Below are 27,833 nucleotides of genomic sequence, written 5' to 3' on the forward strand. Positions count from 1 at the left end.
GAGAGAGTTTATAGATTGCTGACAACAGATGTCAAGAGGAAACTAGAACAGAGATAACATCCGAGGACCACGTTCCCTGAGTCCCAAGAGCACTCTCAGCAAGAACATGAGTGTTGGGGGAACTCAGTTTCTACAGGAGCACAGGGAGTGTCAACATACGAGTACATAAAAAGCTTCACAACAGAAAGATGCCAAAACAAGACCACTGTCCTCTACTTACTACCCATATAGGCAGCACTGGGGCACAGACTATAAGCTAACAATCTGACATGAAGGAAGTAGCCCTCCCCCCAAAAAATTGGACGGGCATAGACAATAGGGCAGTGAGGGGGTGGTTCATTGCTTTAGTTTTCCTGTGTAAGTCAAATGTGTGTGGTTTCAAAACAAAAATCCAGAAACATGAGATTAATGCATTTATTCCAAGTAACACATTAAAAATAAAGTTAAACTTGTCCAAGCCAGCTCACAAATTCTTTAATCATTTGAACAAAAATGTACAACCTGAAACATCACACTATGTTGGAAATAACTTGGGAAAGAGAGCGGTAGAGAGAGGAATACATATGGATTGTGGAACAGAGGATAAGTCCAATCCCAGAACAAGTTTCAGATCATCTACCTCTTCAGAACAGAAATGGCTGCTACGCAATTTAATAACCACATCACAATACAATGAACAAAGGCCATTTCAAAAATAAAAGTGACCCAAAAAAAGCACATCTGCTCCTGACACTGAGCCATGAATAAGCCTTACCGAGTTGTTGTCTTCCAAAAGTGAGCCGGCTAGATTTTCTTCCATGTTTACTGAGGTGATTTCCAAACAGGTTTGTGGGTTGGCAGGACCAATTCAAGCAAAAGCAACAGAGTAAGGAAAGTATGGGGATTGACATGCCACAAGGAAGTAAACAATAAACAAAAGAGCTACTCACACTGCATTTCAAACAATGTTAAGGCAGGCCCATCCAAATGGAAACCCAAGAGATGAACAATGCTTCATTCATCAGTTTTCCATTTCTGCAGGCTTTCTGGTGTTTCTCCCAAAGACCCATCAAGCTGCCCAGAAAATTAGGTGGGGATACAACACAGCAATTGGAGAAGTCAACTCTATCTTCCTCCTCCCCCATGTTCCAGAAATGGCAGTCAAAGGCAAAATACAATCAAAGCACACTATGTGGTGAGCCAGATAGACATTTGATTTTAATGACAAAGTAGGAGAAAAATAAATTGGCAAAAAAAAAAAATAGTAACAGAAAATACTTTTTTTACAGATATGTATAGAAATTATGATTGATTTGTCTAATATCTTAAGGAGAAAGGAAAAAAAAACAGGAGGTAAATTTTTTAGCTTCCATGAACATTTGCTGTAAGATGCTGACTGCATCTCATGGTGTAGGTTCTAGATGAGATAGCCAAATAGTCCTGGATCATCTGGGCACCTGATTTCTAGAAGCCAATTTGATTCATCCACAAGTAGCTTTGGATATGTATTCTTAGTTGTGAACACTGGATTCTGCGTGGTCCTGGATGGCAGCTTCTTGTGTAGGTATTTCCTGAGGGACAGTATCGCCTCGAACTACCTGCTCCCTTGTAGGGGACTCTGGAGCCAAAGATTTTACCAAATTTGAAGTGTTGTCATTGCCCTCATTTACTTGAGGAATTGCTACTTCTGTGATGGATGCATTCACTATTTCTAGCTGCAGTGGTCCCATCTCCAAGGAGCTGCACTTAGGAGCATCACCTGGCATAGAGAGATGAGAACATAACTTCTCTTTTTGAATTCCAGATGTCCGTGTGACAAAGTCAACAAGGTCTGGAAGGCAAGGAGATGGCCCAAGGCCTGCAGGGTTAATTTTTTCTGATTCCATAAGTGAATCTTGTCTCTCTAATTGAGAAGTTTCTTCTTCCTCAGACATCATTCCTCCTGATAACAGGTCAAGGGCCTGGTGTGTTCCCTCTAGGCTCCCCAAGCCGAGGTCAACATTTTCTATAGGAAGTCCAGTTTTCAAAATGTTAGGAGTGATCCTTCCACTTCTGGAATTAAATGAGTTTTGTTCACCCTCTGCTCCGAAGTTAAGCACCTTGGTTTTAGGAGACTCTAATGGAAACTCAGAAAAGGAGGGGATTGGTTCAAAGTCAGTGACAGTGGAGAGATTACATCCTACAGGTGACATAGAATTTTCTTCACATACTTTCTGAGACAGCACAGTTGGGGATCTGTGTACTGAATCTACTGGAGTACTGCAGAAATCAACACCCATATTCCCCAGGTTCCCTTGGGGAGCCAGCTCTTCCACTTTCAAGTCTGTAACTTCAAAGTCTTCTAAGGCCTTGCCTCCTATTGTCACTGCTAATTCTGTACAGCCATCTCGTAGCTCCAGGGCTTCTGCTCCTGGTTTCCCTGGGCTCTCTGAAGTTTCTGGCTGCTTCTCATTCCAAACAGCCAGATCACAGATCAATTTCTCCTGAATGTCTTTTGATTTTTCTCCCTTGAGGCTTCTGTACCTCGAGGCCCTGGAAGCTGACTCTGGAGCTGAATTTTCTAGACACTCCTTGCTACCAGTTGAAACTCCTTGCTCCTGTGCACTATCTGATCTGGCTGGAGACTGAAGAAATAATTCTGGGGCAGAAATTTTCACAGCTGTGTCTTGTGGATTCTGGAGTACAGACCTAGCTTCTGGTGGAAATGAGTCTATTTTTGCCTTTGTGGAAGAGAGAGTCTGTGCACTCACTTCAATCATGACTTTACTTTGAATTTCACTTCCTGTCACCAGTTTCTTAGATTGTCCAGTCTTTTTGTCAGTCATTTGAAACTTGGGCTGTTCTATTTTTCCCTCACATATGTATCTGTTCCTATGGTTCAAATTAGAATCCTCTATGTTATTAGGCCCAACATTGATGCCTGTTCCTTTTCCTACCATCCTCTCAGAAAGCTTTGCTCCCTTTTCTTTTAGTTCAGTGTTTGTCTCTATCTCACTTTCTCCATAATCCTTAGACTGGTGGAGCTTTTGGCTTTCCTCATCCTTGTTACCAGGTTCCATGAGGCGGGTTTCTACCAACTTCTGAGATGTCATGGTATTACAGTGTATATCTGACAGCTGAGGGGCTGACCCTACACCTGGAGGTCCCAGCTCTCCAAAGTCAAGCTCAATTTTTCCTTCTGGAGATATAACCCTATTAGTGTCACCCTGGAAGGAGCTAGAAGTCCACAAAGCCAAAGTATCTGTCTTTGGGGTAATAGTTTCATAGGGCTTGCTTTGGCACAACCTTGTCAGAGGCTGTAGGAAGCCATAGCTGCTGCCTCTGTTTTTTGAGTCTACATGTTCTACAACTGACCATTTCCTTAGGGACACCAGACTTTTTGCAATGGGTTTTTTAGGGTTTCCGACTGAAGGAGCAGGAGCAGAAACCAAACTTCTATCTGGAGGGAACTCCTCTTGGGATGCACTGCTGTTCACAGTAGAAGTGGAAAATGTGTCTGAACTTTCACCTCTAGAAAAGTTGCTATTCTCCCCATTGGCCAATGGGCCACCACTCAGTTTAGTCTCAGGGGTCCCCTTTCCACCACTGCTATAAAATATGTCATATAAGTCCTTAGCATTGGCTGTGGCTAAGCATGAATTTCGCTTTTCCAATTTTTTGGCTTGTTCACTGAACACACTTGAGAGAGGAGGTGGTGGACGCACTAACACAGAGAATAGGGTCTGGTCCCGATCACTCTCACTCACCCCAGGAGCTGTCTCATCAGAAGGAATGGCAGTTGGCTGTGCTGAGGCCATAATGGCCACTGGCAACACTGGATTCAAAATGTTAGGACCCAGGAAGCAAGAGCTAAGAGTGTGAGATACAGTCGGATTTGATTTTACTGGAGCCAAGATAGCCTTTGCTTGAGCAGGAGAAGGGGCAGCTGCAGTTGGATGAGGTATAACTGGGGGTGGTGGGGGTGGGGGTGGAGGAGGTGGTGGAGGAGGTAGGAGCATTTGTTCAGGTATATGGGATGGCTCATTCTTTTCAGCCAGCACCATTTTTTCCTCCGGAGACCCTTTTAGAATCACCTCTTCCCCTCCAAATGCTTTGGAGATTATGTCTGGTGGCAAGAGGAGATCAGATGAAGTCTCTTTAACAACTGGCAGAGGCTTAGCAGTGGTTCCAGAGGACTTGATGGACAGAAAGGTGTTAAGAGGAGCTGGCTTGCTGACTGTGGTTGACCCTGACTTGCGGAGCACTGTGGATGGGATAGGCAGGTTGGGTCGGATCTTAGTCTGGGTTGAAGTTGTTACAACAGGCATCCAAGGGCTAGTATGTGCAACAACAGTTTTCCCAGAAAGTTTGATTTTTATGGGCTTTGCCTTCCCAGCTTCAGTTTTGACATCCTCTTTGTCCTTACTGCTTTCTATCTCTTCCTTGTGAATACTCTGGGCCACCGAACTTTTTTCCTCCTCTTTTTCTGGCTTTTTCCAGCTGAATTTCCCAAAAGAGGAAGATGCTGGTGATTCTTTCTTTACTTCTTCTTTTAATTGGAGTTTGATGCCACTCTTCTTCTTGTTTTCAGCCTTTTCAGGGGAGTTCCAACCCTCAGAGAGTTGGTCCTCTAATTCCTCAGAGACCTTCTCATCTTCCTTTACTTCTTTCATGATCTTTGCCTTTTTTTCTTTCTTTTCTTCCTTTGGTCTCTCAGTAAGTTTGCGCTTTAGCTCACTCTGACGTCGCCGTTCGGTCTCCAGGACCACAGCCAAGCCAGCTTGGCGGTCCAGATTCCGCCGCTCCTCATACAATGGGTTTTCAACCACATATTTCTGGGAAGAGAAAGGATAAAGACTTAACAACTGGTCAAAATACTATAAGAGAGAAAATCTTGGCTCCACTAATCTCTAGAAGTCATTTTTCTCAAGGATGTAGATGGTTCTATCAGGTCAGCATCTCTCACTAGGATGGAGAACTTCCTAGTAGTAATATGGAATTTGAAGTGTTAATGACTTTTTCTGGCTCTCAACTCATTTGATAAAGTCAAAAGGATTACTGCAGGAAGTGAGAAACTCCACAGGCTACTACAAAGACCAACCTTATACTTCTCATTGTGTTGGTGACCCTTCACATGTTGCTCTCCAGAAATTGGATCCCCCAAAAATTCTTCACAGAGCTGGCAGTAATATCCAGTGATGGGAATCAGAAACTCAGAGCCTGGAAGAAGTGGAAAAAGGTCAAGAAAATAAGTCATTTCCACCCAGGATGACAGTAATCAATCAAAGGAAATCCCACTTTCCCTTTGTAATAAAATGTTTAATGGTACACAGGACCTTACCCATTTTTTGGTCAGAAGTAGCATTTAGATGAATTCCAATGGTATGGTCTTCCCAACTTAAAGTTTGAACTCAGGACCTCTATGTCTTCTACCTCTTGGGAATACTAACTAGTATATTCAGGAGTTTTCTGTGCTAGATGCATTTCTGTTGCCAGTTCTCCTCAAACTTCATCTAGCACTAAGTATTTTAGAAGATATAAAAACTATCTCACCCTGGCTGGTGTGGCTCAGTGGACTGAGCGCTGGCCAGTGAACCAAAGGGTCACCAGTTCAATTCCCAGTCAGGGCACATGCCTGGGTTGAGGGCCAGGTCCCCAGCAGGGAGCATATGGAAAGCAACCACACATTGATGTTTCTCTTCCTCTCTTTCTCCCTCCGTTCCCCTCTGTCTAAAAATAAATAAAATCTTAAAAAAAAAAAAAACAACCCCAGAAAACAACACTACAATCCCAAATAGCTAGCCCAGTAGCATTTATATGAGAATCTCTCATGTTGCTATTAATGACTCAGGAATCATCTACCTTCTTCAGATCTAAAGGATATAGCAGCATTGACTGCTTATGAAGGTAAGAAATTGAGAAGTTTAAAGACAAAGAAACTTTCTACTTCTCAATTTACCCCTTTAAAAATGATTTCTTAGATGAAAAGGCAGTTAAATTACTGCACTTCTCATTGTTCTTTTTTACCCACATTTCAAATAAGTAAAATTTTAGTGCATAAGCCAGGGACAAAGAAAATTACATTTTAAAGTATTATACATATACTTAATATGTTAGATTTTTGGCCATATGGATAGAGATCATTCTTGTCTTATACACGTCTGTATTTCTTCAAGTCCTAGAGTACACTGTTTTGCACATAAAAGGCATTTTTATAGCTTTGTCAAAACAAGTTTTCATGCCTCAACCTATGCTGTTTCCTAGCACCTTAGTTCAGGGACACCTCCTCCTTGGCTAACTATAAGGAAACTACAAAAAAGGCAGGAAGGAAACATACCTTTTGCAGGAACAGTTATCTTGTCAGTGCGCTTTACAGCATCTTGCTTGGCCTCACTCTGGGTCTTTGAAGCCCAAGGTCTGTTGTAGGGATCCAGTGTCTATTTGCAAGAGGCAGAGGTGCTCACACAACAGCACTAAAAGCTCAATGCCCCACTTCTCTTTTTTCCCTACACAGCAAAGGGACCAGAAGCTCCCAGGTACCCACCCCCACCCGCTCTGCCAACTGTTTAAATGGAAATCACCTGTGGAAAAGGTAAAAACATGTTAGAGCAAGTACCAGCAATGGATAAAATAAAACAAATAATCAGGTACTCAAGGAATCAAAAGAGGCCAAAGCCTCACTTACACTTGTCATGGTGTTTTAGTTACAGGCAGGTCCCCTGGACTGAGCCCTGGGGATGGTGACTCCTTTGCTGGTATCTCCTGGCTCTTCATATTGGGGCTCCTGCCCATATGAGAATGTTTCATTTGCCAGCTTTGTAATGCAGATGGGGGTATAGAAGTTTGAGGGAAAGGAGGGTGAGAACAGAAATAACAGAGCTCAGGGTACTTACCTGTGTGTGCTTCTTATTGTGCATATGGGTAAAGAAGTCAAACATGGTCCCACAGATGGTGTTGCAATCCTTGCACCAGTGATTGCCAGCATCATAATACTCATAGGCAGCAGTGGGCTGTTCAGATTGCTTAGCAGCTGGCTGGGGGCTCTCTGCAGGCATGGGGCTCTTAGTATGAGAATTCTCATTGTTTACCTTTGAGTCCTACAGGGGAAAATTCAAAGCAGTCTAGATTGGTCTTCTCAGAAAAGCAAGTAGCCTATCACAATGATAGAAATAGGCCTAATGATCATATTTCCAGTCCCTAAACTGCATAAACTGGGGAAAACCCCACAAGATACCTGTCTCTAAGGCTCAAACAGAACTAATTAGATTCCACAATGCTTTCTTCTCATGGAGAATAAATCACAATGGTAATATATTTGCTTATATATCCTAAGATATCTAGAAGATTACTCAAGATTGAAATGCTGGCTGCCTTTGGCAAAGGGAAATAGAGGACTGCATACCCTTTGGTAGATGTTGAAAATGTTACTATGCAAATAAATACAATAGTTAAATTTAAAAATCATAATGACAACTACAGAGGGAAGGAAAACCAAATGGAAAAGGTAATTGACAGGTTACACAAATGCAGAGACTAGATGACAGTGAACTCATCACAGATGCACACTGGTGGAACACTGCAGAGCAGGGCTGATGTGCACAAAGCCGACAGTAGTCTGTGTAGGATGACTTAAAGGAATCTGGGTAAAATATTTCTAACTGCCTAAAATACCACCATTGGCACTTTTTTATTTTTTTAAAGACTTATTTATTTTTTAGAGAGAAGGGAGAAACATCAATGTGTATAAGAATCATCGATTGGTTGCTTCTCTCATGCCTCAACTGGGGACTTGGCCCAAAACCAGGCAGGTGCCCCGAAACAGCAACTCTTTGGTTTGCAGGCCAGTGTTCAATCCACTGAATCACACCAGCCAGGGCTCCATTGGTATTTTATACCACCAATTTAACACCTCTCAGTTAATATGAATTGTCTTTTAAAACATATCAACTCCCAAACATTAAGTTATAATAGTAAGTGCTTTAATATGAATTCATTTGTCAGCAAGCTGGAAAAACGACATTTAGAAAATAAGAATTTTGATTAATGTTGGGTAGTGAGGAACAGAAAAAAGATAATTTTGGAACACATAGTAGCTAAGTACACATGAGGTCCTATAACAGACAAGATCAGGGAATTGGGCATCTGTAATATAGACTGATGGGAAAAGGCAGGCAGGATAGAGAAAGGGCAATAATTAGCACTTCAAAAATAATCTTTCCCTGCTAGAGTCTTATTCAACAGACACTAGGGAGAACACACCCAGCAGGTGAGGCATGGGCATATGCTCACATTGCTGGTGAGTATTAACTGGCACTATCTTTCTGGAAGATAATCTAATAATACATGATATATATATATATATATATATATATATATATATATATATATATATATATATATTTTTTTTTAAGATTTTATTTATTTATTTTGGAGAGGAAGGGAGGGAGGAAAAGAGGGAAAGAAACATCAATGTTTGGTTGCCTCTCACACACCCCCTACTGGGGACCTGGCCCACAACCCAGGCATGTGCCCTGACTTGGAAATCAAACTGGAGATCCTTTGGTTCGCAGGCTGGTGTCTTAACTAAGACACACCAGCCAAGGCAAGAAATACATATTATATATCTCAAAATTCTTTACACTCTTTGACCCAGCAATTTCATTCCTTGACATTTATCCTAAGGAAATTATGATGTCAAACAACGGTGAGTTGATTGACTAAATAAATTTTGGTATCCACGTAACAAAAAAATAAGGTCATTAAAAATGTTATTAGAGAAGTCCATTTATTGACATTGAAAGATGTTCATTATATACTGTGAAAAGTATGTAAGAAAATACATTTAAATAATCAATAAAGTTATGTGAATAGGCACAGAATATCAAATGCTACCTTATACAAAAGACCTTCTCTAACTACTCTATGTTTGTTATCCTGTTTTCTTTTTTTAGACATTTGTCATTACTTAATTCAAACTTGTTTTTTTATTGTCTGTCTTCTCCTATTTGATGAGAATAAGAACAAGAACCTTGTCTATACAGTTTCCTGCTATACTTCCCATATCTAAAATAGTGCCTGGCACTTTCTCACAGATCAGTAAATATTTGTTAAGTATTCAGAATGATACATACCAAGATATTACTAACAGCTGTCTCTAGGTGAATGAAATTATGAAAATATTTACTTTTATGAAATGAAGACAAAACCAAAAACCAAATATGCATTTTAAAGAGAGGCCAAGAAAGAAAAAAATACCAAGAATAGGTAGAAAAGAGAGGTTACAGACACAATGTTCCTTACTGCTGAAATGAAAACTGAATTGCAACATATCCCTGTTAGCTTCAGAGAACATGAATACTCAACTCAAATAAAGATGACAGATTACTCTGGGGTTGGTGCATAAACAGATTCCCAAACAATGTATAACTCAACTACAGAGGGCCAGAACTTTCAGGCTCTTCTCGCATTAAAGGCCCTAACTCAATAACCCTGGTAGAAGAGTATAATCTTACCTGATTGATAAAGACAATTCTCTCTGAAAGACATGGAATAATTGCAGTTTGGTTGATAGAAAATACAGAATATCCTCTTCTTTAGCCCTCAAACATTAACTGAGCATCTACTATATACTAGACATACTGGATGCCATGGTAAATACAAAGATAAATAAGTTACACACTTCTATTCTCAAGAGGCTCTCATTTACTAGAAGAGACAGATGTGAGAACAGACATGCTGTAAATCATGTTTTAAATATGACAGAATGAAATACATCTTATAAAGAAACAATGTAATATAGTAAGAGTGCTAAAGAAAGGCCCTGGCTAGTGCGGCTCAGTGGATTAAGCGTTGGCTGTGAACCAAAGGGTTGCCGATTCGATTCCCGTCAGGGCACATGCCTGGGTTGTGGGCCAGGTCCCCAGTAAGGGTCCTGTGAGAGGCAACCACATAATGACATTTCTCTCCCTTTCTTTCTCCCTCCCTCTCCCTCTGCCTAAACATAAATAAATAAATAAAATCTTAAAAAACTGAAAAAGAGTGTTAAAGAAGGGATGATCAAATCTGGGTAGAATTCAGGAATTCTTCATGGAGAAGGTAGTATTCAGGTTGGGTCTGATGGATGAATGGTGTGAAGAAGAAAATCCAGACTAAGAAGATTATTAATACAAAATTAGAAACACAAAATAGCATATTGCACATCTGGAAAAGAGCAAGCATTCTGAGGTTGTAGGAGGCTAAGGTATAGTTTAATATTTATTGAGCACTACTCATTTACTATGTATCAAGCACTACATATTGGGGACTGAGAATGAGAGAATGAGAGAGATATAGTCCCTATACCTTGAACCTTAAAATCTAATTTGGGGAACACATGAATGCTAAGACAAAAAATTATAAAAGTATTGTCAGTGTATACTAGTCAATTTTACCAGTCTGGGAAATCAGGAAGGGAGTCAGGGAAATAATTTAAGCTGCAACCCTAAGAATGAATGAGTTAGAAGGGATATGGAAAAACTGGGGTTTGCATGGTAACCAGAGGGAAGAGAAAATACAAAGGCGTTAGAGGGAATGATAAATTTCAGGAATGAAAAGGGCCAGTAATAAAATTATAGTGAGCAAAGGGAAAAAGATACATGAAATGAGGCTGAAGAGGTAGGCAGGAAGTATCATTATCACTGGCAGTATGTGGAGAAAGAAATAAGAGTGTAGCGGTACAAGCAAGAATTGAAGGTGGATTGAACTTGGATGGCAATGGAAATGGTAAGATATGGATGGAATTGAGATTTATTTTGGAGGGAGAGCTGGTAGAATCTATAATTGATTTGGTATGGAGCAGTAACGGAGAGGAAAGCACTAAGAACGTTTCTTAGGTTGTTGGCATGAAAACTATAGGATAATAGTGTCATTCATTGAGAGGGGTAACACCAGAGGAAGGAAAAGTTAGAGGGAGCTTGAGCACAATCATTAGGTTAGTTTAGGATATTCTGATTTGAGGTGTCTATGAGAAAAATGAAGTAGAAAAGTGTCTCTTGGACACTTAGGTTTGAAACTCAAAAAAATCATTCGAACTAGAATGTAAAACTAGAAGGTGTCTGCATGGTATTTCAGCATAAAACTGGATAAAATGACCTACAAAGAAAGCAGAATTCTGGAAAACTTAGCTAGGACTGAGCCCTGGAAAACTAAAACAGTTAAAGACTAGGTATAAGAGAATAGGCAGCAAAGGAGACCAATCAACAGCAGCCAGCATAATTGTATGGAAGGAATGTGATAGAAGGTAAGGGAAGGAACATTTTTAGAGCCAGTGATTCCCAATATCAAATACTGATTTGAAAATTGAAATGTACATGACCTTGTTCTAAACATGAACCCATAAAATGGTGTATATATAAGTTATAATAACATTAGAAGCCAAGACTTGAGTGGGTTAAGGAGTAAATGCTAGAACAAGAACACAGAGGGCCCTGATTACTGAAGGGTTTGGGATTCCACTTTGTGGGCAGTGGGAAACTGCTAAAATTCTAGTCAGTATCATGATTTGATCTATGCTTTACAAAACTCTAATAAGAGTAAAAACAGTTTGGATAAGGAAGCTAAGAAAATGGTTAGTTAGGAAGCTTCTTTAGGAGTTCATGAAAATAAAAAACATAATGAAAATGGAAAACTTGAGTTTTTACCTTGCTGTTTGAAGAGGAGTTTGAGTATGATACTTTTTCTGGGCTCTTAGACTTTTCTGCTTTTCCAGGCTTCTCTGTATTCTCTTTACTGTCATTTGAAGACTTCTGGGATTTATCCAAAATGTTAATTCCCAAGATCTGAGCCACTTTGTCCAGTTCAGACTGCTTCTTTTCAGCCTCTTCTGCCTCTTGTCGAAGTTCTGCAATGTCCTTCATAATGTTATCCTGAAGCCGACTCACTTCCACCAGGAGTGGGTCTTTGTGGCCATCCTTCTCCCTTCGTTTCTTACGCAGCATTTCCCCTAAGTAGTTCAATGTCAACAGAAAGAAACACAAGGAAACTAAATTAAGACAAATTATTTTTCTGTCATGAGTAGTAACCTCTCAAGATTTTTGGTCACAAAATATTTTCCCATAAAACTTTTTAAAAGCAAGTGGAACTCTCCATCCACATGGGCTGGTTTAGGTGAAGCTTCCGTGGAGGTAAAAGAGGAGTGATTACATTATCTTTCATATAGGGGTTATTAGCTAATGATCTACAGAAAGGTTTCAGAACCTCCATGAATCCCCAAAATAGTATATACAAGTTTGTGTGCATGTATCCTCCAAAAAAAATTATAGATGTTGTAATTATGAACCCAGTGACTGTCCTCTTTAGAGAAGCAAAGAATTACTCAGAGGGTAAAAATCAGTCACATATTTGATTTTATCTGATTTAAAGACCCTTCGCTATTGCCTACATTTGAGTTTTAAGTTTTGCCTCAAGCTCACCTACTGTTATCTCCTATCCAAATGGCAGGTTCTCAAGAATAAATACACACAGGATTAAAAACTAAGATTCTGATCCCTAAATAGTCTAAGCCCAAACAGAAGAAATTATATGTTCTCCCACTCTCAGTTTTTCCATGCTATCACCAAACTATAGTACTTAGAAAACTTGTTATATTCTTTCCTTGGGATATACGTTAATTCTTAAAAGAACAGATGAAGAGAAGGAATCAAAAGAGGTATCATGGAATATCTTTTGGGGACAAAAAGTAAGTCCTCAAAAACTGATGGGGACATATCAAAAGGATACCAGAGTCAACTTAAAGGGGTCCCACTGGACAAATCTGGGGTGTTTTAAGCATGAAAATAAATAATGAGCCCTGGCCAGTGTGGCTCAATGGACTGAGCGCCAGCCTGTGAACCAAAAGGTCACCAGTTTGATTCCCAATCAGGGCACATGCCTGGGATGCAGGCCTGGTCAGGCGCCCAGTGGGAGGCACTTGAGAGGCAACCATGCATTGATGTTTCTTTCCCTCTCTTTCTACTTCCCTTCCCCTCTCTCTAAAAATAAATAAAGAAAATATTAAAAAAAGAAAATAAGTAATAGAAGCTTTATTATAATCTACTGAATGAAGAATCCATGAGTTCACAGATATAAATGAATAAATAAATGGAGGTGCAGGAGTGGGTAGAAAGCTCCTCCTTACGACAGAAAGCCAATAAAGATAGAATGGTGAAATTAGAAAATCACTATTTACCAACCATCATAATAACAATTCATTCAGGCAAGAACATCAATGAACGCTAAAACTAGTAGGCGTAAATTTGAGGAGCAAGTGAATATTTACATAGTTTCAAAGTGTCTCCCCACAAGATACTTACTAATTAAAGAGGGTAAAATAGTAACTTTAAAATGGAGAAACCTGGCAGACACTTTAACCAAATGATCAAAGTTGACATCACCAATAATGGGACAAATTAACACTTGATAAGAACTCAGCGTCACTTCTGTGATGTTCCTGCCAAGAATTGATAACCTGAATTGAATAAGGAAACATCAGACAAACCAAAATTAAAGGACATTCTACAAAATATGTTGAATTCTTTTTAAAAAATGTATTTACTGATTTTTAGAGGGAGAGGAAGGGAGAGAAACATCAATGCAAGAGAGAAACATCGACTGACTGCCTCCCACACACTCCCCAACTGGGGATCGAACCCACAACCTTTTTGGTATATGGGATGATGCTCCAACCAACTGAGTCACCTGGCCAAGGCCACTTCTCTTCTAAAATGTCAATGTCATGAAATATAAATATTCAGAAGTTGTTACAGATTAAAGGAGACTAAAAGAACTGAATGCAATGCATAATCTTGTATTTTTTTTTGTGGTAAGACATTATTTGGACTCTCGTAAAATATAAATAGTATCAGTAGACTAGAACATTACTGTTAATTTCCTAATTTTGGTAAATGTATTATGGTTATGCAAGTTAATTTTTTTGTTGTTAGTAGATGGACACTGAAGTATTTAGGAGTAAATGAGCATCATATTTATGACTTACTTTTAAAGGCGTCAGGAATAATTACACACACACAGATTGAGAGAGGAAACAAAAGAGATACAGCAAATGCAGTAAAATGCTAATAATAATCACGGAGAATATCTGAGAATTATTTACACCATGATCGCAACTTTTCTATTAGTCTAATTATCTCAAAAAAAAATTTTGAAGTGTGACTTTAGGTCACTGGACCTATCTGAGAGAGTGCCCAAAGCTCTTCATTTGGGTCACTTACTCAAGTTACTACAAAAAAGGCAGTCATGCAAAGGACTGTCTGATACCTTGCTGTTTATGAAGTCGCTCCAACTCGGTCCTGAGATAGTACATCTTCTTCTGGCGAGCTTCCCGGTCACTCTTGAGTTTTTCCCTCTCTTTAATAACCTGCAAAGTACAAAAATGATTAAGAGTGTGCTTCAGCCTCCAACATCCTCCCTTTCCTACTGCACTCATTCATAAGCCCTCATGCTAGATAATACCTGAATACAAGAATCTAAATGCTTGTACACTGAGGGTCTGACTTTATAAGTGAAGGTGATACTTCATTCTAATCCAAGTTCCAGAATAGAATCATCCTATCTAGAGCTACATGGCCCAAAAAGTATTATTTTGACATGGGAAGCATTGCACTATTAATTTTAATGCTATTGACAGAAACTGTAAAGTGGTTGTAAGCCCAAAAGGAACCATCAAGAAGAAAATGAGTATGTGTTATGGGTGAAGCAGTGTTAGCTGCATTACATACTATTTTATTTAATCCTCATGACATTATCTCTGTTTTACAATAAGAAAATTGAGGTTGTAAAAGATTAAGTAACATATTCAAGGTCATATAGTTAAGAGTTTAAAATCCAGATTTAAGTGACCTAAAGCTCATGATTTTTTCAATTATATTACTACCACCTAATGAAAAACAAAAGTGACTTTTTATAATGCCAAGTTTGAAAAACTTGTCCTGACTTAAGTGCTAGGTTCTTAAAAGGAAAGAGCCCAGTCTCTAGTGTTTCTTCAATCAGGTTTTGTCTTTTTGAACCTACCCTTCTTTTCTAAAAGATTTCAACAAAATGAAAGATAGATTTTTTTTGTCTTCTCAAAAATAAGCTAAATTTCTCCTAAACTGGAAAAAAATAAGATTGGCCCTTTAATTTTTCCTTTTCTTTTTTTCTCCTTAGGTCTTATTTTATTAGCAAATCAAATTTATACCTGACATTTCTATGTTCCTAAACAAAGTGAGTTACTAGTTATAAGTTGGTTTAAAATTAACAGTATTTTTCCATTCAAAATTAGAACTTCTATTTAGTATTGCATGTCCCCGCATAATTTTTATCTGCTGCCCTAAAATATCTAGAATTACTATATCTTTAACCCAGCCTCTACTCCCTTCCTACAGCCTGGGGACCCAATAACAGTATTAAAACTACTTTTAAAAAGTCATAAAAATATTATTCCTGGACTCTAACATAAACCAGTATAAGAAATAGCTAATGACTAGCTGTTAATTAATATTTAATTGCCAAGCAACAACTACTTATTAGCTATTAACCCTCATAATCACTACAGGAAAAGGATCCAAAACTTACTGGAATTAAATATGTATTTGATTCTCCTTTATACAACCCAATTTTGGTTCCTTACTCCCTGATGAGGTCATATCAAAGACTTCAACGCTCCCAGCTCCTATCCATAGTGTTCTAAAGCAAATAATTTGAACAGATAAATAAATAAGAAAAAAGAAGTCTAGCAATCACAGTGGGACCTAGAGCCAGACTTTAGTCTTAATGCAAAAAGATGAGAAAAACAGAGAGGACACATACATTACTTTGGGTGATGACAGCAGCCTTCAAAGAACTTAAAGTAAAAGGGCCTTAAAACCTTTCAGCTCCCTCTAAAAGACAAATACAAATTTATGTTAAAAGACTCAGGCACAGGATCCCCAAAGCTAATATTTACCTTCTGCTTCTGGGAAGCACGATTCTTCTCATCAGAGATCTTTTCTGGATTATATCTTATGAGCGATGGGATGGACACCTGGATAGGCACTTGGGCAGTAGGAATTGAGCTTAGCACTGACTCCTCCTGCTTGGGCTCAGCAGGAGTCACAGTGGGGATCACACGGAGATTGGGACGGCTACGAGTAGCTTGCTTGGTAACTGGCATTACCCTGTGTGGTTCAGGCAGCGGGTGCTTTGATGGTTGAGAGGTGGGGTACATGGGCCATCTTGAGGCTGCATATGCCATGTAGTGCCTATAGGCATCAAAAGAAGCAGGAGGAATGGCAGGTCCCTGGTAGTTTGAAGGTATTCGAGCTGCAGCAAACTGAGAGGCCCTGGGCACATGAAACTGAGATAAAGACGCAGGGTGTGAAAGTCTAATTGGGGCAGATGGGGCAGATGGCAATAGGCATCTGACTGCAACAGATGACTGAAACCCAGGGCCAACCACCTCTGGTCCTGCAATATGACCCACTGGATGGTCAGATTTTAGGAATGGGGGGCTGTTTTTTGTGAGCAGGTAAGGATCCACAGGGGAGACTGGATGTGGATGGGACACCTCTGGGGAGTGAGTATTGCTATGGTGTGCCTCCCTGCTCTCCAACTTGTGAGGATCTGAGGAACACCGATCAGCTGAGAAATGGCGGTCAACTGAGGAACAGTGGTCTGCTGAAAAGTGTCGGTCAACTGAGGAACGGCGGTCAGTGGAGGAACGTGATGGCTTCTTGCCATGAAGTCGTTCCTGGGTACGTGCAGCCAGTTTACTAATCTCTGTTACCCCAATATCCAGGCCTATGGTCTTGAGCAAGTCATGAATCTTGGCATATTCTGGATTGGTTTCTTCTATTGATTCTAGCTTTACAGCTGGAGCTGAAGACGATAGGGAGCTTGCCTTCTGCCGTATAACTTCACTCTCAGAGCCCCCGTGGGGCTTTGGTGGAGATTCTGCCTTTAAATCCTCTTCTTCATCTCCATAGAGAAATTTCTCCTCATCTTCAATGTCAGGAAAGCTACGTCGTCTTTTTTCCTGTGTACTGGTAGAATCTGCCAACATGCTGAGAATACGGGAAAAACCACTGCCATCCTGGGTAGCTCTCTCATGGGGCAGCAAGAAGTCTGTGTGTCGCTCAGGTCCCTCAGCCTTCATATCCAATTTCTCCTTGTGGCACAGAAAACTTCCAAACTTCTCTCTGAGAGGACTGTTGTCTTTGGGCATCCCAGGGAGGGGACCCCATTGATAGAGGTTGCCCTGAGGTTCCTTCAGGTTAGTGTCTACCATAGTCCCCTTGTTTTCAATCTCTGAAGCAAAAGCAGCAATAGCACCACTCAGTGGGACAGATGGGTGTCCAGAGTAGAGAGGGTGATCCTGGCTGGAGCTGGTATTGCTGGAAAAACTCTCAAGCTGAAAAGATAAACACAACCAATTTGGTCTCTATACAGAAACTCAGAAAACTAGCAATTGAGATAAATATTCAGATGCTTTGTTATTCTTGAATTAATAGGGGAAAGATAAGTATGGATAAAGGGAAGATATAGTATCCTTAGTCAGGTAGGTTCAAGATTTGGGCCCCCAACTTCCAGATGGTTTTGCTATGTCTGCCAAGAGAAATAGGAAATAAGGCAGATTGGATTGAATCCTCACTTTTGCCCATTCATTGAGGTCCTTATCAAGGAAATTGAATTCAAAAGAACTTTAGAGATGTCCTAGCTTATTTGTTTTCTATGAATTCCCGAAGGGGAAAAAAAAACATATAAAAGTAGAGCTGCTTTGGCTGAAGTGGAGTTAGGAAACTCAAAAACTAATCGATCAGCCTGAACTTGTTTCCCTAAGTGCCCATAGGCACCTCTTCTGAAATCTTTAGATCTTAAGAGGACAGCTAAAAATCAGTGCTCATTCCTGACCATCTTTTCAGGTGAGAAAAAAATACCAAGGCCAGAGAGAGATGGGACAGGGGCTGGGTAGAGGTGGTGGGCAAAGCAGGGGCAAAATGGGAGACATCTGTAATAGTGTCAACAATAAAAATAAAGTTTAAAAATATAGCCCTGGATGGTGTTGCTCAGTGGATTGAGTGCCAGCTTGTGAACTGGAAGGTCGTTGGTTCAAATCCTAGTCAGGGTACATACCTGAATTATAGGCCAGGTCCCCAGGTGTGCAAGAGGCAACCGATTGATGTATCTTTCACATATCTATGTTTCTCTCCCTCCCTTCCCATCTCTCTAAATATAAATAAACAAAATCTTTAAAAAATTATGTGTGCGTGTGTGTGTGTATACACACACCAAGGCTCAGAACAATGAAGTGACTTGTCTAAAAATCACAAAGCAAGTTGATGGCAGAGGTGGGCCCAGAATCAGAATTACGTGATTTCTGGTCTAGTGTCCTACCACTCATATATTTTGTCTTCTCTCTGAAAAGAGGAAAATTTAGATCACTTTCCTTTGCCCTTTATGCTTGATTTCCAAGGAATTCATAATCAAAGATTCCTACAGGGAGACTTAATTTAGAGAAATAGCTACAATAGTCTCCAAAATGTTTGTTAGGAAGCCTAATATATGACAATAGAAGCCCTCTACTGATGCACTATGAGACCTAGTTTCCTTTGGAGAGTTCTGGAAAGTGCAGATCATAGGCTTAAGAATGTTGGTCTAGCATATATTACAAAGATACCATTAGGGACAGAGCACCCAGATAGGTAACCAGGCTTTAAGATATTAAAGGAATTAGCAAGAGACCATAGAAGAAACATAGCAGAGACCTGCACAGAAGGCTCCATGTCCACCTCAATCCGCTTCTTCAGAATTGATTTCTTGGGCATCACAGATATTTCCTCAGGCTGATGTAAAGAATATCCTGGTTCCGATGCTGTCAGAACACCTGATAATCCAGGAATGGGACAGCTTGTGCCACCGTCAACTCCCACCAGCTCCTGACCCAAGGTCCTACTTCGTTCTTCCTCTTCCTCTCGCTTTCTCCTGGCAAGGTCTAGCTCTCTAAACTCAGGGTCTAGAAACCTAGGGCTTGGGCTCCGTCTACGCTGTCGATAGTTGCGGGTTCCTGATGTAAAACTTGGGTGATCACTTCCCATGCTGTGTATTTTCTCTGTGTCATCATAACGGGGCCGTTTGGTTTCCCGGCTCCTTTCCTCAGGTCGTATAGAGTAGGAGCCTTTGAGTTTGTCTCTACTCCGTTCTGCTCCATGCAACATCTCATCATGACAACTGATATGAGGACTATAATCAGAACGATGCAGGAAAGTTTCTCTTGTTCGGTAGTCCTCATCAAGCTGTCCCAAAAAGGGACTAAGAGGCCCTTCCTCCCGGGAAATATATCGTTCAAGACCTCGAGAGCATTGGGAGCTTCGCGTGAAGACAGAATCATCAGTCAAATCATCCCTGAGGAAAGAGACATGACTTACCAAATACAATGGACTTGGAAAGAGCAAGACCAGATAAGACTGACATTTGACAAGGATGCTATAGAATGCTTAGGACAAAAGACAATAATCATGAAGTCCAAGAACAAATAAAATATAAATATAAATAATAAATATAAATATAAAAAAATATATTATCATTTCCCCTCTCTTTCCCCAGGCAAGGTACAAGCAGCTTTAGCCTCTAACCAAGGGGAGATATTACTAATCTATATAGAAAGAGCTCTTAGGCTAACTGACTAGACATTGGGGATGTAGAATATCATGCTAGGATTTGGGAAAAGTGAAAATACCACCACCAGTCTACAAAGAAAGAGCTCTGGATTACACAACTCCACACCAGATAAATTCTAGCTCTTTGCTACTAAAAGTGTTTTCTGAATCAGCAGCATCAGTATTGCCTAGGAACTTTTTAGAAATACAAATTCTCAGGCTCCACTGAGGCCTACTAAATTGGAATCTGCATTTTAACAAGATCTCCAGGTGATCTGTATGCACCTTAAAATTTGAAGAACACCAGTCCAGATCATAGATTTTTAAGTTGTGCTCCACGAGATGCTGAACAGTACTCAGGAGCTACCTGAAGGAAGGATATTCTAGGAAAAGTAGAGTCTACATGGCCCAGGGGGGCCCTACCTTCCACCTCATTGAACCATACTAGCCTCAACTTCATCTGTTTACATAGTAAAGTTCTATATAATATCTCACTTGGAAAAGGAGCATTTCACTGTGAGGAAAAAAATTGGCATGATTTTCTTGTAAGTTTCAGAAGGTTCTCCAATGCTTTGTTTTGCTGGCTCACATATTATAAAAATCATAAAACTTCTTCACAGCCTGTTTTGTTACTCTCTTTTCCTGCCTTGCCTGAATATCCACATGTACTCTGCTAATATTGGGCCCAGGAAAGAGTATGTAATGGTTGGCTCACTACATATTTTTACTTTGTAGAAATAAAAAGATCTTGGACCTTTGAGACATGAAGGTAAAAATACAGGATGGGACATCTGTCTTTTCAACTCAGAGCTCTATACCACACACAATAGTCTTAAACTTTCTGGGCATTATGGTCACAGAGCTTCTACTGCCCAAAAGGAAAGTTTCTGATTTAAATCATAGATGCAAATAAAGATCCTCTGGCACTTTAAGCATACAAGTTTTAAGTAATCTGAATGAAAAATTTATGTGTCACTCACATTCCAGAGTGACTCACCATCCAAAGGATGGTAGTTATTGGTGTTTTCTACAGTTTCTGGTAGCTACTTTTAATTTTTGTGAGTTTTTAGAAACAACTTTTCTTTTTTCTTCTTTTCTATAACAGCCGCTTTCTAGTCTCTAGGATTAAGTTAACAGAATATTGAAGAATTGCCTTTTCTTATTCACCAGCCCAGTCTTTTTTCAGTTTTAGACCTGGTTAACAGCTATAAATAACTTTATGAAAGACTATCAAGGATAAACTTCGTCACCTTCCTCTAAAAGGATGCCACCTGGGGGAATCCAGATTCCTTATTACTTACCTCATCCCCAAGAATGTGAGGAATTTTAATTTCTCAATGTAGAATGAAATAGGAAAAAATGGGAACAAACCAAGGACAATCTCTGTAATCAAATATAACTAGAGTAAGATATTTTACTTTGTATGTTTGTCAGCCATGAACACACCCATTTCCAGAGAGTAATTTCCATGAGGTAAGTCACTCCATTGCTAGAGTGACTTACCTACCTACCATATAAAAAGTCTCTGATCACTAATACCGAAGGGGAAAAAATACAAGTAACAAGTTCATCCATGTTCCCATATTCAGCTCCTCACTTGAAATATTAAATGTCACCACCAAATGGCATACTAACCCAAGATCTAATCCAGCACTAAATACCAAGAAGCTAGAAATAATGAGATAACTCTCAGAAAGTCTCAGTTCAGATTTGCAATCTCCAGCAAAAGGCGGCCAAAAAACAAAAACAAAAACAAAACAACCCATGAAAGAAGACATAGAAACGGTTAAAATAATGAATTATCATGTAAATACAAGGAAAAATCAGGTTGTTTCCTATCCTCCTTCCCATGTCTCCCAAAGGATAACTGAGAAAACTGGCTGCAGTAAAAGTAAGCCCTAAAAAGGGCCACCTGATCCCTGTAACTCAGAATAATCCAGTGTCAGACTCTCCCTAAAAGCTTTGGTTAAGGCCAACTCTTTCCTAAAATAAGGATAATCTGTATAAAAGAAGTGATCACTGGGTGTGGGTGATGGGTACATGAGGCTTGGTGTACTATTCTCTTTTTTTTTTGTATTTACAAACTTCATTAAATAAGTTAAAAATCATATAACATGCTCACAAATTTATGCATCAATATTGACAGCACCATTATTCATAATAGCCAAAAAGTAGAAACAACCCAAATGTTACCCCCATCCATACATCACTAATGAATGGATAAACAAAATATCTACAACGAATATTATTGGCAATAAAAAGGAATGAAGTACAGTTATATGCTGCAACATTACTAAATCTTGAAAAACCAAGTGAAAGAAGCCAGTCATAAAGGACCATGTATTATATGATTCTATTTATATGAAATACCCAGAATGGGAAAATCCATAGAGATAGGAAGTAGATTAATGATGGGCTAGGCAGGCATTATAGAGAACTAATAGCTAAGGATGCAGGTAATAAGAATGTTCTAAAATTAATCACAGTGGTGTGAATGCAGAACTCTCTGAATATACTAAAACTCTAAATATACTAAAAGTCACTGAACTGAATACTTTAAACAGGTGAATTGTATGTTACATGATTTATGGCTCAATAAAGCTGTTTTAAAAAAAGATCCTCCAGAGCCCAAAATTTCCATTCTTTTCCTCTGCTAATTCCCCAAAATGCCTGAAGAAAGCTGTTTGCTTCTGCCTTTTCCCTCAGGCAAATCAGAGGTGGGGAAAAAATTCCCACTACTTCTACGTGTATCAGGGCAAGGAGAAGTTAGGGTATAATAATTCCTAACTTCATGAATGGAATGCATAATGTGTTTTGATAACCAAAGGAAATCCACCTGACATCCACAAGTCTTTAGAAACTATCTCCATACAACTTGATCATGTTCCCTTTTCAGAATGTTACATTCCTACATCCAGAGCTGCCAAGGTGAGAATACTGCCAATCATGGCAATGTGGCTACAACCCAAACCTGATATAAAATTTAACAGATTCAATAAAAGAGAAAGAATTTGGGGACCTCAGGAGAAAAATAAAAACCTACATATAAAGGGTGGACATGGACTGCTTCATTAGCTGAAAACTGGATTCACTTTCAGAAGACATCCTGAGAATGCCAACTGTCCTATGGCCTGATTTTAGTGGAGAGTAATTATCCACACAAACTATATTATGCAAGAGTACAGGGGGCAGAAAGTCAAAAGAATGGCCTGAAACCTCCTTTTAGAACCTTTATCTCACTTTCTCTAAAATAGACTTGTCTCTCTGAACATGATTCTAGAAAGATTACTGCCCCAAACTCCCTAGGAGGGAAATTTTAATTTTTATAATTTAAAAACTGACAACTGGCTCTCTGAAGTAAGTGTGCATAATGAAGCTCATGGAAAGGGAGGTGACACCCTAGGCCTACCAAGAGGAAATGTTAAAGTTACCTCAAAACCTCAGCAAGGAAGGAACACAATCACTTCATGCACCACCCATTTACACTGCCTACTCAATCATCTCCTAAAATAGAAGCAGCCAGAGGGGCAAGGGCTGTTTCCTCAATTAAGTGATATAGTCACATACCCTGCAGCCCTATCTTCAGAAGCTTCGGTGTTATATGACACTGGACTGGACTGCCTTGTTTCAATGCATCAAATAGCCACTGGAGCTTTGAAGTAAATATTACCAAAGGGCAGCATTGGTCCTCAGACTTCCTGCCAGCTGTCCCCCACCTGCCTGCCTCTGTGTGCCACTGCATGACATCTTAGTTTAAAAGAACATTACACTGACTTATTGCTACTGCTAATCATTTCTGAAAACTCCCAATGTGCTGGGCAGACATCATCACAGCCATGATTCTCAGCTCTCAGAAACCGAGTACTTTCCCTGCACTCCTTACTCTTTTACTTTTATGAGGTAAAAAACACCTAATATGATTATTAACTTCGCATTTATAGTTAAGTTCCTAGTATCTGACATCTATATTTAATACTCAGTGGAGTGTATTTGCCCTTCCTCAGCACTTAATAGTTGTAAAGTAGTAATATTTTTAAAGATCTTGAACTTTCTATTAATGCTTATGTATTTAATATGGATATCTATATTACACATGAATTTATCTAAACCCTTTCTGAATCTATAGTTCAGCCTGGACAAGCAGAAAAATACACTATTAAAGATTTCTATTTTGTCCAGAACTGAACTTTGCAGAAAGAACCCCTAATACCAGTATTTAGAATCCATATCATCTCAACTGTTTTAGTTTGGGAAACTGTTTATATCCCCTCAACTTTCCTCTTTCCAGTTGGACTAGGATGACTAGTATTTTCTTCTATAATTCTTTCAGCAACAAAGTCTACGTCAACATACTCTCCCCACTTAGAAAGCCTTTTCCAATGTTATACTTTGTACTGGACATCAGGGATAAACTCCACTGCTGGCACTACTCTTTCAAATATATCATTCAGAAAACCTCAACATTCCTACCTTCAACCATTATAATAGCCCTGTCTCAGATAAGCCCACCTGTCCACATCCTCCAGATTATCCACTGGTGAACCCAGTCGATCACTAAGTCGCCGCCGTTCTGGAATGCCAACACAGAAGTGGTCATTGCCAACAGTGATCCTTAAGCTCTGTTCCAAAGAGTCAGATCGCAGACCAGGAGAACGTCTCTACAAAAGCAAAATATAATGTAGTAGTCAGTAGGTCAAAACACCCCTAAACCCAAAAATGTCCTCCTCCCTAGTCACAAAGTTGTAGTCCAACAAGGTGAAAAATGGCTATGGTACCATACTACTCCAAAAATACAGCACTTTAAAAAATATTATCATTTGCTTAGAGGAATGCCCATACTTTCAACCCTCCCAATCACTGATCTATCTTTCTTTCATTTTACTAGTATTGGGCATGGGAATAGAGAAGTGAATTAAGTCTGCTCCCAGAACCTATATATTTCTAGTGAAGGAGGCAAGTCAAAAACAGTTAAAATGAGCCCTAGCTGGTATGGCTTAGTGGATTGAGCGCAGGACTGTGAACCAAGGGATCTCCAGTTTGATTCCCAGTCAGGGCACATGCCTGGGTTCTGGTCCAGGTCCCCAGCATGGGGCGTGCAAGGGGCAACCACACATTGATGTTTCTCTCCCTCTCGATGTCCTTGCTTTCTCCTCTCTCTAAAAATAAATAAATAAAATCTTTAAAAAAACAGTTAAAATGAAAACTACTTCTGATAGCTAAGTGCCATAAAGTCATTAAAACAAAATAATACAAAAGAGACTGAGAAAAAGGAGCTACATCTGACATCTGACAGGATAGTTAGAGAAGGATTGTCTGAGGTGATACATTTAACCTGAGATCTGAATGATGTCAGTTTTGTAAAGAACAGATGGAAAGATGTTTCAGGAAAAAAGAACAAGCTCTGTAATGAGCTTAGCAGGTTTTGGGTAACAACAGAGAGGTGACCACTGTGACTGCATAGAGTGAAAGAAGATTTCCTGTTAGGAAATTTAGATTTTATTCTTAAGAATAAAATAAGAAGCCAGAGAGGTTTCAAGCAAAAGAGTGATATGATCTGACTATATTCTTCCTCCAGATGCTCACATTGCCCATGCCTTCATCTTTTTTGGGTCTTTATTAAAAGGTCACCTTTTGCCCTGGCTGGTGTAGCTCAGTGGATTGAGCGTGGACTGTGAACCAAAGTATCGCAGGTTCGATTCCCAGCCACCGCACATGCCTGGGTTGCAGGCCATGGCCCCCAGCAACTGCATATTGTTGTTTCTCTCTCTTCCTCCCTTCCCTCTAAAAATCAATCAATCAATCAAAAAAAAAAAAAAAAGAAAGAAAAAAGAAAAGAAAAGCAGTAGGGAAAACTTATAAAAAGTAGTTAGAAAAAAAAAGTCACTTTTCCGGAGGCCTTCCCTGGCTACCCTATCAGAAATTATAACTGCCTTCTCTATTTTCTTAGGCATTTAACATGCCAATTATTTTGCTCCCCTATTTTATTTATTACCCAATTCCTGTGTAAAATATGAACTCTGCGAAAGCAGTTTTTAAGTGGTTTGCTCACTCATGCCCCCAGGACCCAGAACAGCACCTAACACATGATGGATGCTTAATAAATACTTCCCAAATGTATAAAATAAAGCTTTAAAAATCATGTTGATTGTTAGGTACAGAATAAACTGGAAGGTAACTAGAGTGGAGTGTAAAGGAACCTAATGTAATAATCCAGGGAAGACATAATAGAGTGATGGTAGGAGAAGGAGTTTTGGGGATGTATTTTGGAGGTAGAGCTGACAGGTTAGACATACGAAATTAATCTGACAGATTAGGCTTGGGAGAAGGGAGATCATCACTGTTTGGGTCTGAGCAATGGGTGATGTCACTAGAGGCAGAAAGGACTGGAGCAAACAGGTTGTGCATTGGAGAAGCAAAGGGAGGTTTGGAAACAAATGTTGTTTTCCTTGGTTACTCTATAACTAACACTCAGACTGTAGCTACTCATCTATGAAAATCTTAATTTACTGACAAGTCAATTCACCTATGACCAGAGTGTCCAGAGCATACTGTTAAAGGGCCCCTCAAGAAGACAGAAACTTTGTCACTGGGTGAACTGCAAATAAAATCAAAATCTAAACACCAGACCCTACCCAGAGGCTCTAGGAGAGTGATGCTTATGGTGACAGGTCAATATTATGTCCAAACTAAACTTTTTAACCTCATGCACTGTCCCTTTAGCTGGGAAACAGAACGATTAAAACAACCAAACCAAACAAACAAAGGGAACTAGGCAGATATGACTTCAATCACAGCATCACCACTTAACTGGGTGGCCTTGATTAAATTACTTAAAAGACTCTGGGTCCCTCAGTTGTTCTTTAATAGGGAATAATTTTAAGTGCCGCACCTCAAAGGCCGGTGAGTGTTCAAAAAGAATGTGTACAGTGAACGGCTAAACCTAATTCCTGCCACATAACGCAGTAAATGACAGCAGTTATTAAAATGACTGTGGGAATACACACCTCATTTCGGAGAAGCAGCTCCAATTTAGACAGGCAACAGTTTATTTACACTGTCGGTGTGTACCCTGGCACAGTTAAAACAACTCTAGGGGATACAAAACCACAGAACTCTGAGAAAACATCAACTATTGAAAAAGTACCAGACACACGACTTGGAGAAAATTCCCCCGGCCCTGGCCAACTTTTCCACACCTCACCGGGAGCGCGACACACAGCTTATTCCCAGGAAACTGAGCACTGCCTCAGGACCAGGCGCCCGAGCGGGTCCCGAGTCCTTATTGTGCAGCTGAAGCTCCCGGGGCTGACAGGGAACCTCCAGGTTCTGGCGTCGCTGAGGGGGTGAAGGATCGATTTTGGGACCCTGGCCTGGAGGCCTGGAGGCGCGGGCGCTTAGGGCGTTTCTCGAAGCGAAAACCTCGGGTGAAGGGGCTGGGGTACGAAGAGAGTCCCGGCCAAGAGGTAGGATTACCCGGCTGCCACTGTCGCCTGGATGGTCTCCGCGGCCGTCCCGGGCGAAGTCGGAGCGAGACTCCCCTCGGCTGCTGCCTCGGAAACCCACCGGGCCCGGTGGGAAGAGTCGTCGGCTCCGTGGTGGCGATGGGGAACCGCGACGGGCCCTCGGCGGGGACGGGGAGACTCGACGACCCCGCGGCGGGGTTGGCGAGGCCCGGCGGCCGCGGGGTGGAGACGAGGAGCCGCGGCGACCCCGTGGCGGGGAAGGCGAAGCCCGGCGGCCGCGGTGCCCTGAAGGCGAGCGGGGCCGGCGAGCCGAAGTCCGAGACGAGGAGGCGCCGGAGGGCGGCGACGTGCGGCGAGCCGGGCCTGAGGAAGAGCCGGAGCCTCGGCTGGTGCGCGGGCAGCTCCCGCCGCTCTCTTTAGGCCGATGTGAGGAGACGGAGGAGCGCGAGCCGCTGCGGTACATGGCTCCGGCAGCAGGGTCCGCGGCGGCAAGTCTGACCCGCGGGCGCCCTGGATGCGCGGCTCCAGCGTACTGCAGCAGCTGCAGCCTCGGCCAACACGGCCACCACGGCCACCTCCGCTGCCCCCACAGTGGAGGCAGCCCCCTTCTCTCTGCCCCGCGCCGCCTGAGGATGCGGGGTGGCGGGGGCGGCAGGGGGGGCGGCGGAGCGCGTGCCCGCGGCCCGCGGCTAGCGGTTGGAGGGCGCGAGCACGCGTCCGACACACCCCCCCGCCCTCCGGGGCTCCCCGCTTCTCCAGTCAGGGA

At 40.9% G+C, this 27,833-nt stretch overlaps 1 protein-coding gene across 1 annotated transcript; it reads right to left on the reverse strand.

Annotated features, from left to right (window-relative positions):
* Nucleotides 1-400: 400 nt before the first annotated feature.
* ZNF318 (zinc finger protein 318) lies at nucleotides 401-27,833 on the reverse strand. Its single transcript, XM_045843908.1, has 10 exons — nucleotides 27,078-27,833; nucleotides 24,114-24,262; nucleotides 18,714-19,350; nucleotides 15,917-17,359; nucleotides 14,251-14,350; nucleotides 11,637-11,938; nucleotides 6,852-7,055; nucleotides 6,296-6,395; nucleotides 5,060-5,178; nucleotides 401-4,793 (listed from the first exon to the last, which is right to left on the reverse strand). The coding sequence occupies exons 1-10, from the start codon at nucleotides 27,528-27,530 to the stop codon at nucleotides 1,491-1,493; spliced, it is 6,810 nt and encodes a 2,269-aa protein (XP_045699864.1). The 5' UTR covers nucleotides 27,531-27,833; the 3' UTR covers nucleotides 401-1,490.

This window comes from Phyllostomus hastatus, unplaced genomic scaffold (genome assembly GCF_019186645.2).
Source record: "Phyllostomus hastatus isolate PE091 unplaced genomic scaffold, TTU_PhHast_1.1 phas_contig_40, whole genome shotgun sequence".
Lineage (NCBI taxonomy): Eukaryota > Metazoa > Chordata > Mammalia > Chiroptera > Phyllostomidae > Phyllostomus > Phyllostomus hastatus.

Coding starts and splice junctions, on each gene's coding strand:
- ZNF318 (XM_045843908.1), bottom strand. CDS start 27,530: ATGTACCGCAGCGGCTCGCGCTCCTCCGTCTCCTCACATCGGCCTAAA. Junction 24,263..27,077: donor CAGGCGACAGTGGCAGCCGG/GTAATCCTACCT, acceptor TTGCTTTTGTAG/AGACGTTCTCCTGGTCTGCG. Junction 14,351..15,916: donor GTGCTTCCCAGAAGCAGAAG/GTAAATATTAGC, acceptor TGTACTTTGCAG/GTTATTAAAGAGAGGGAAAA.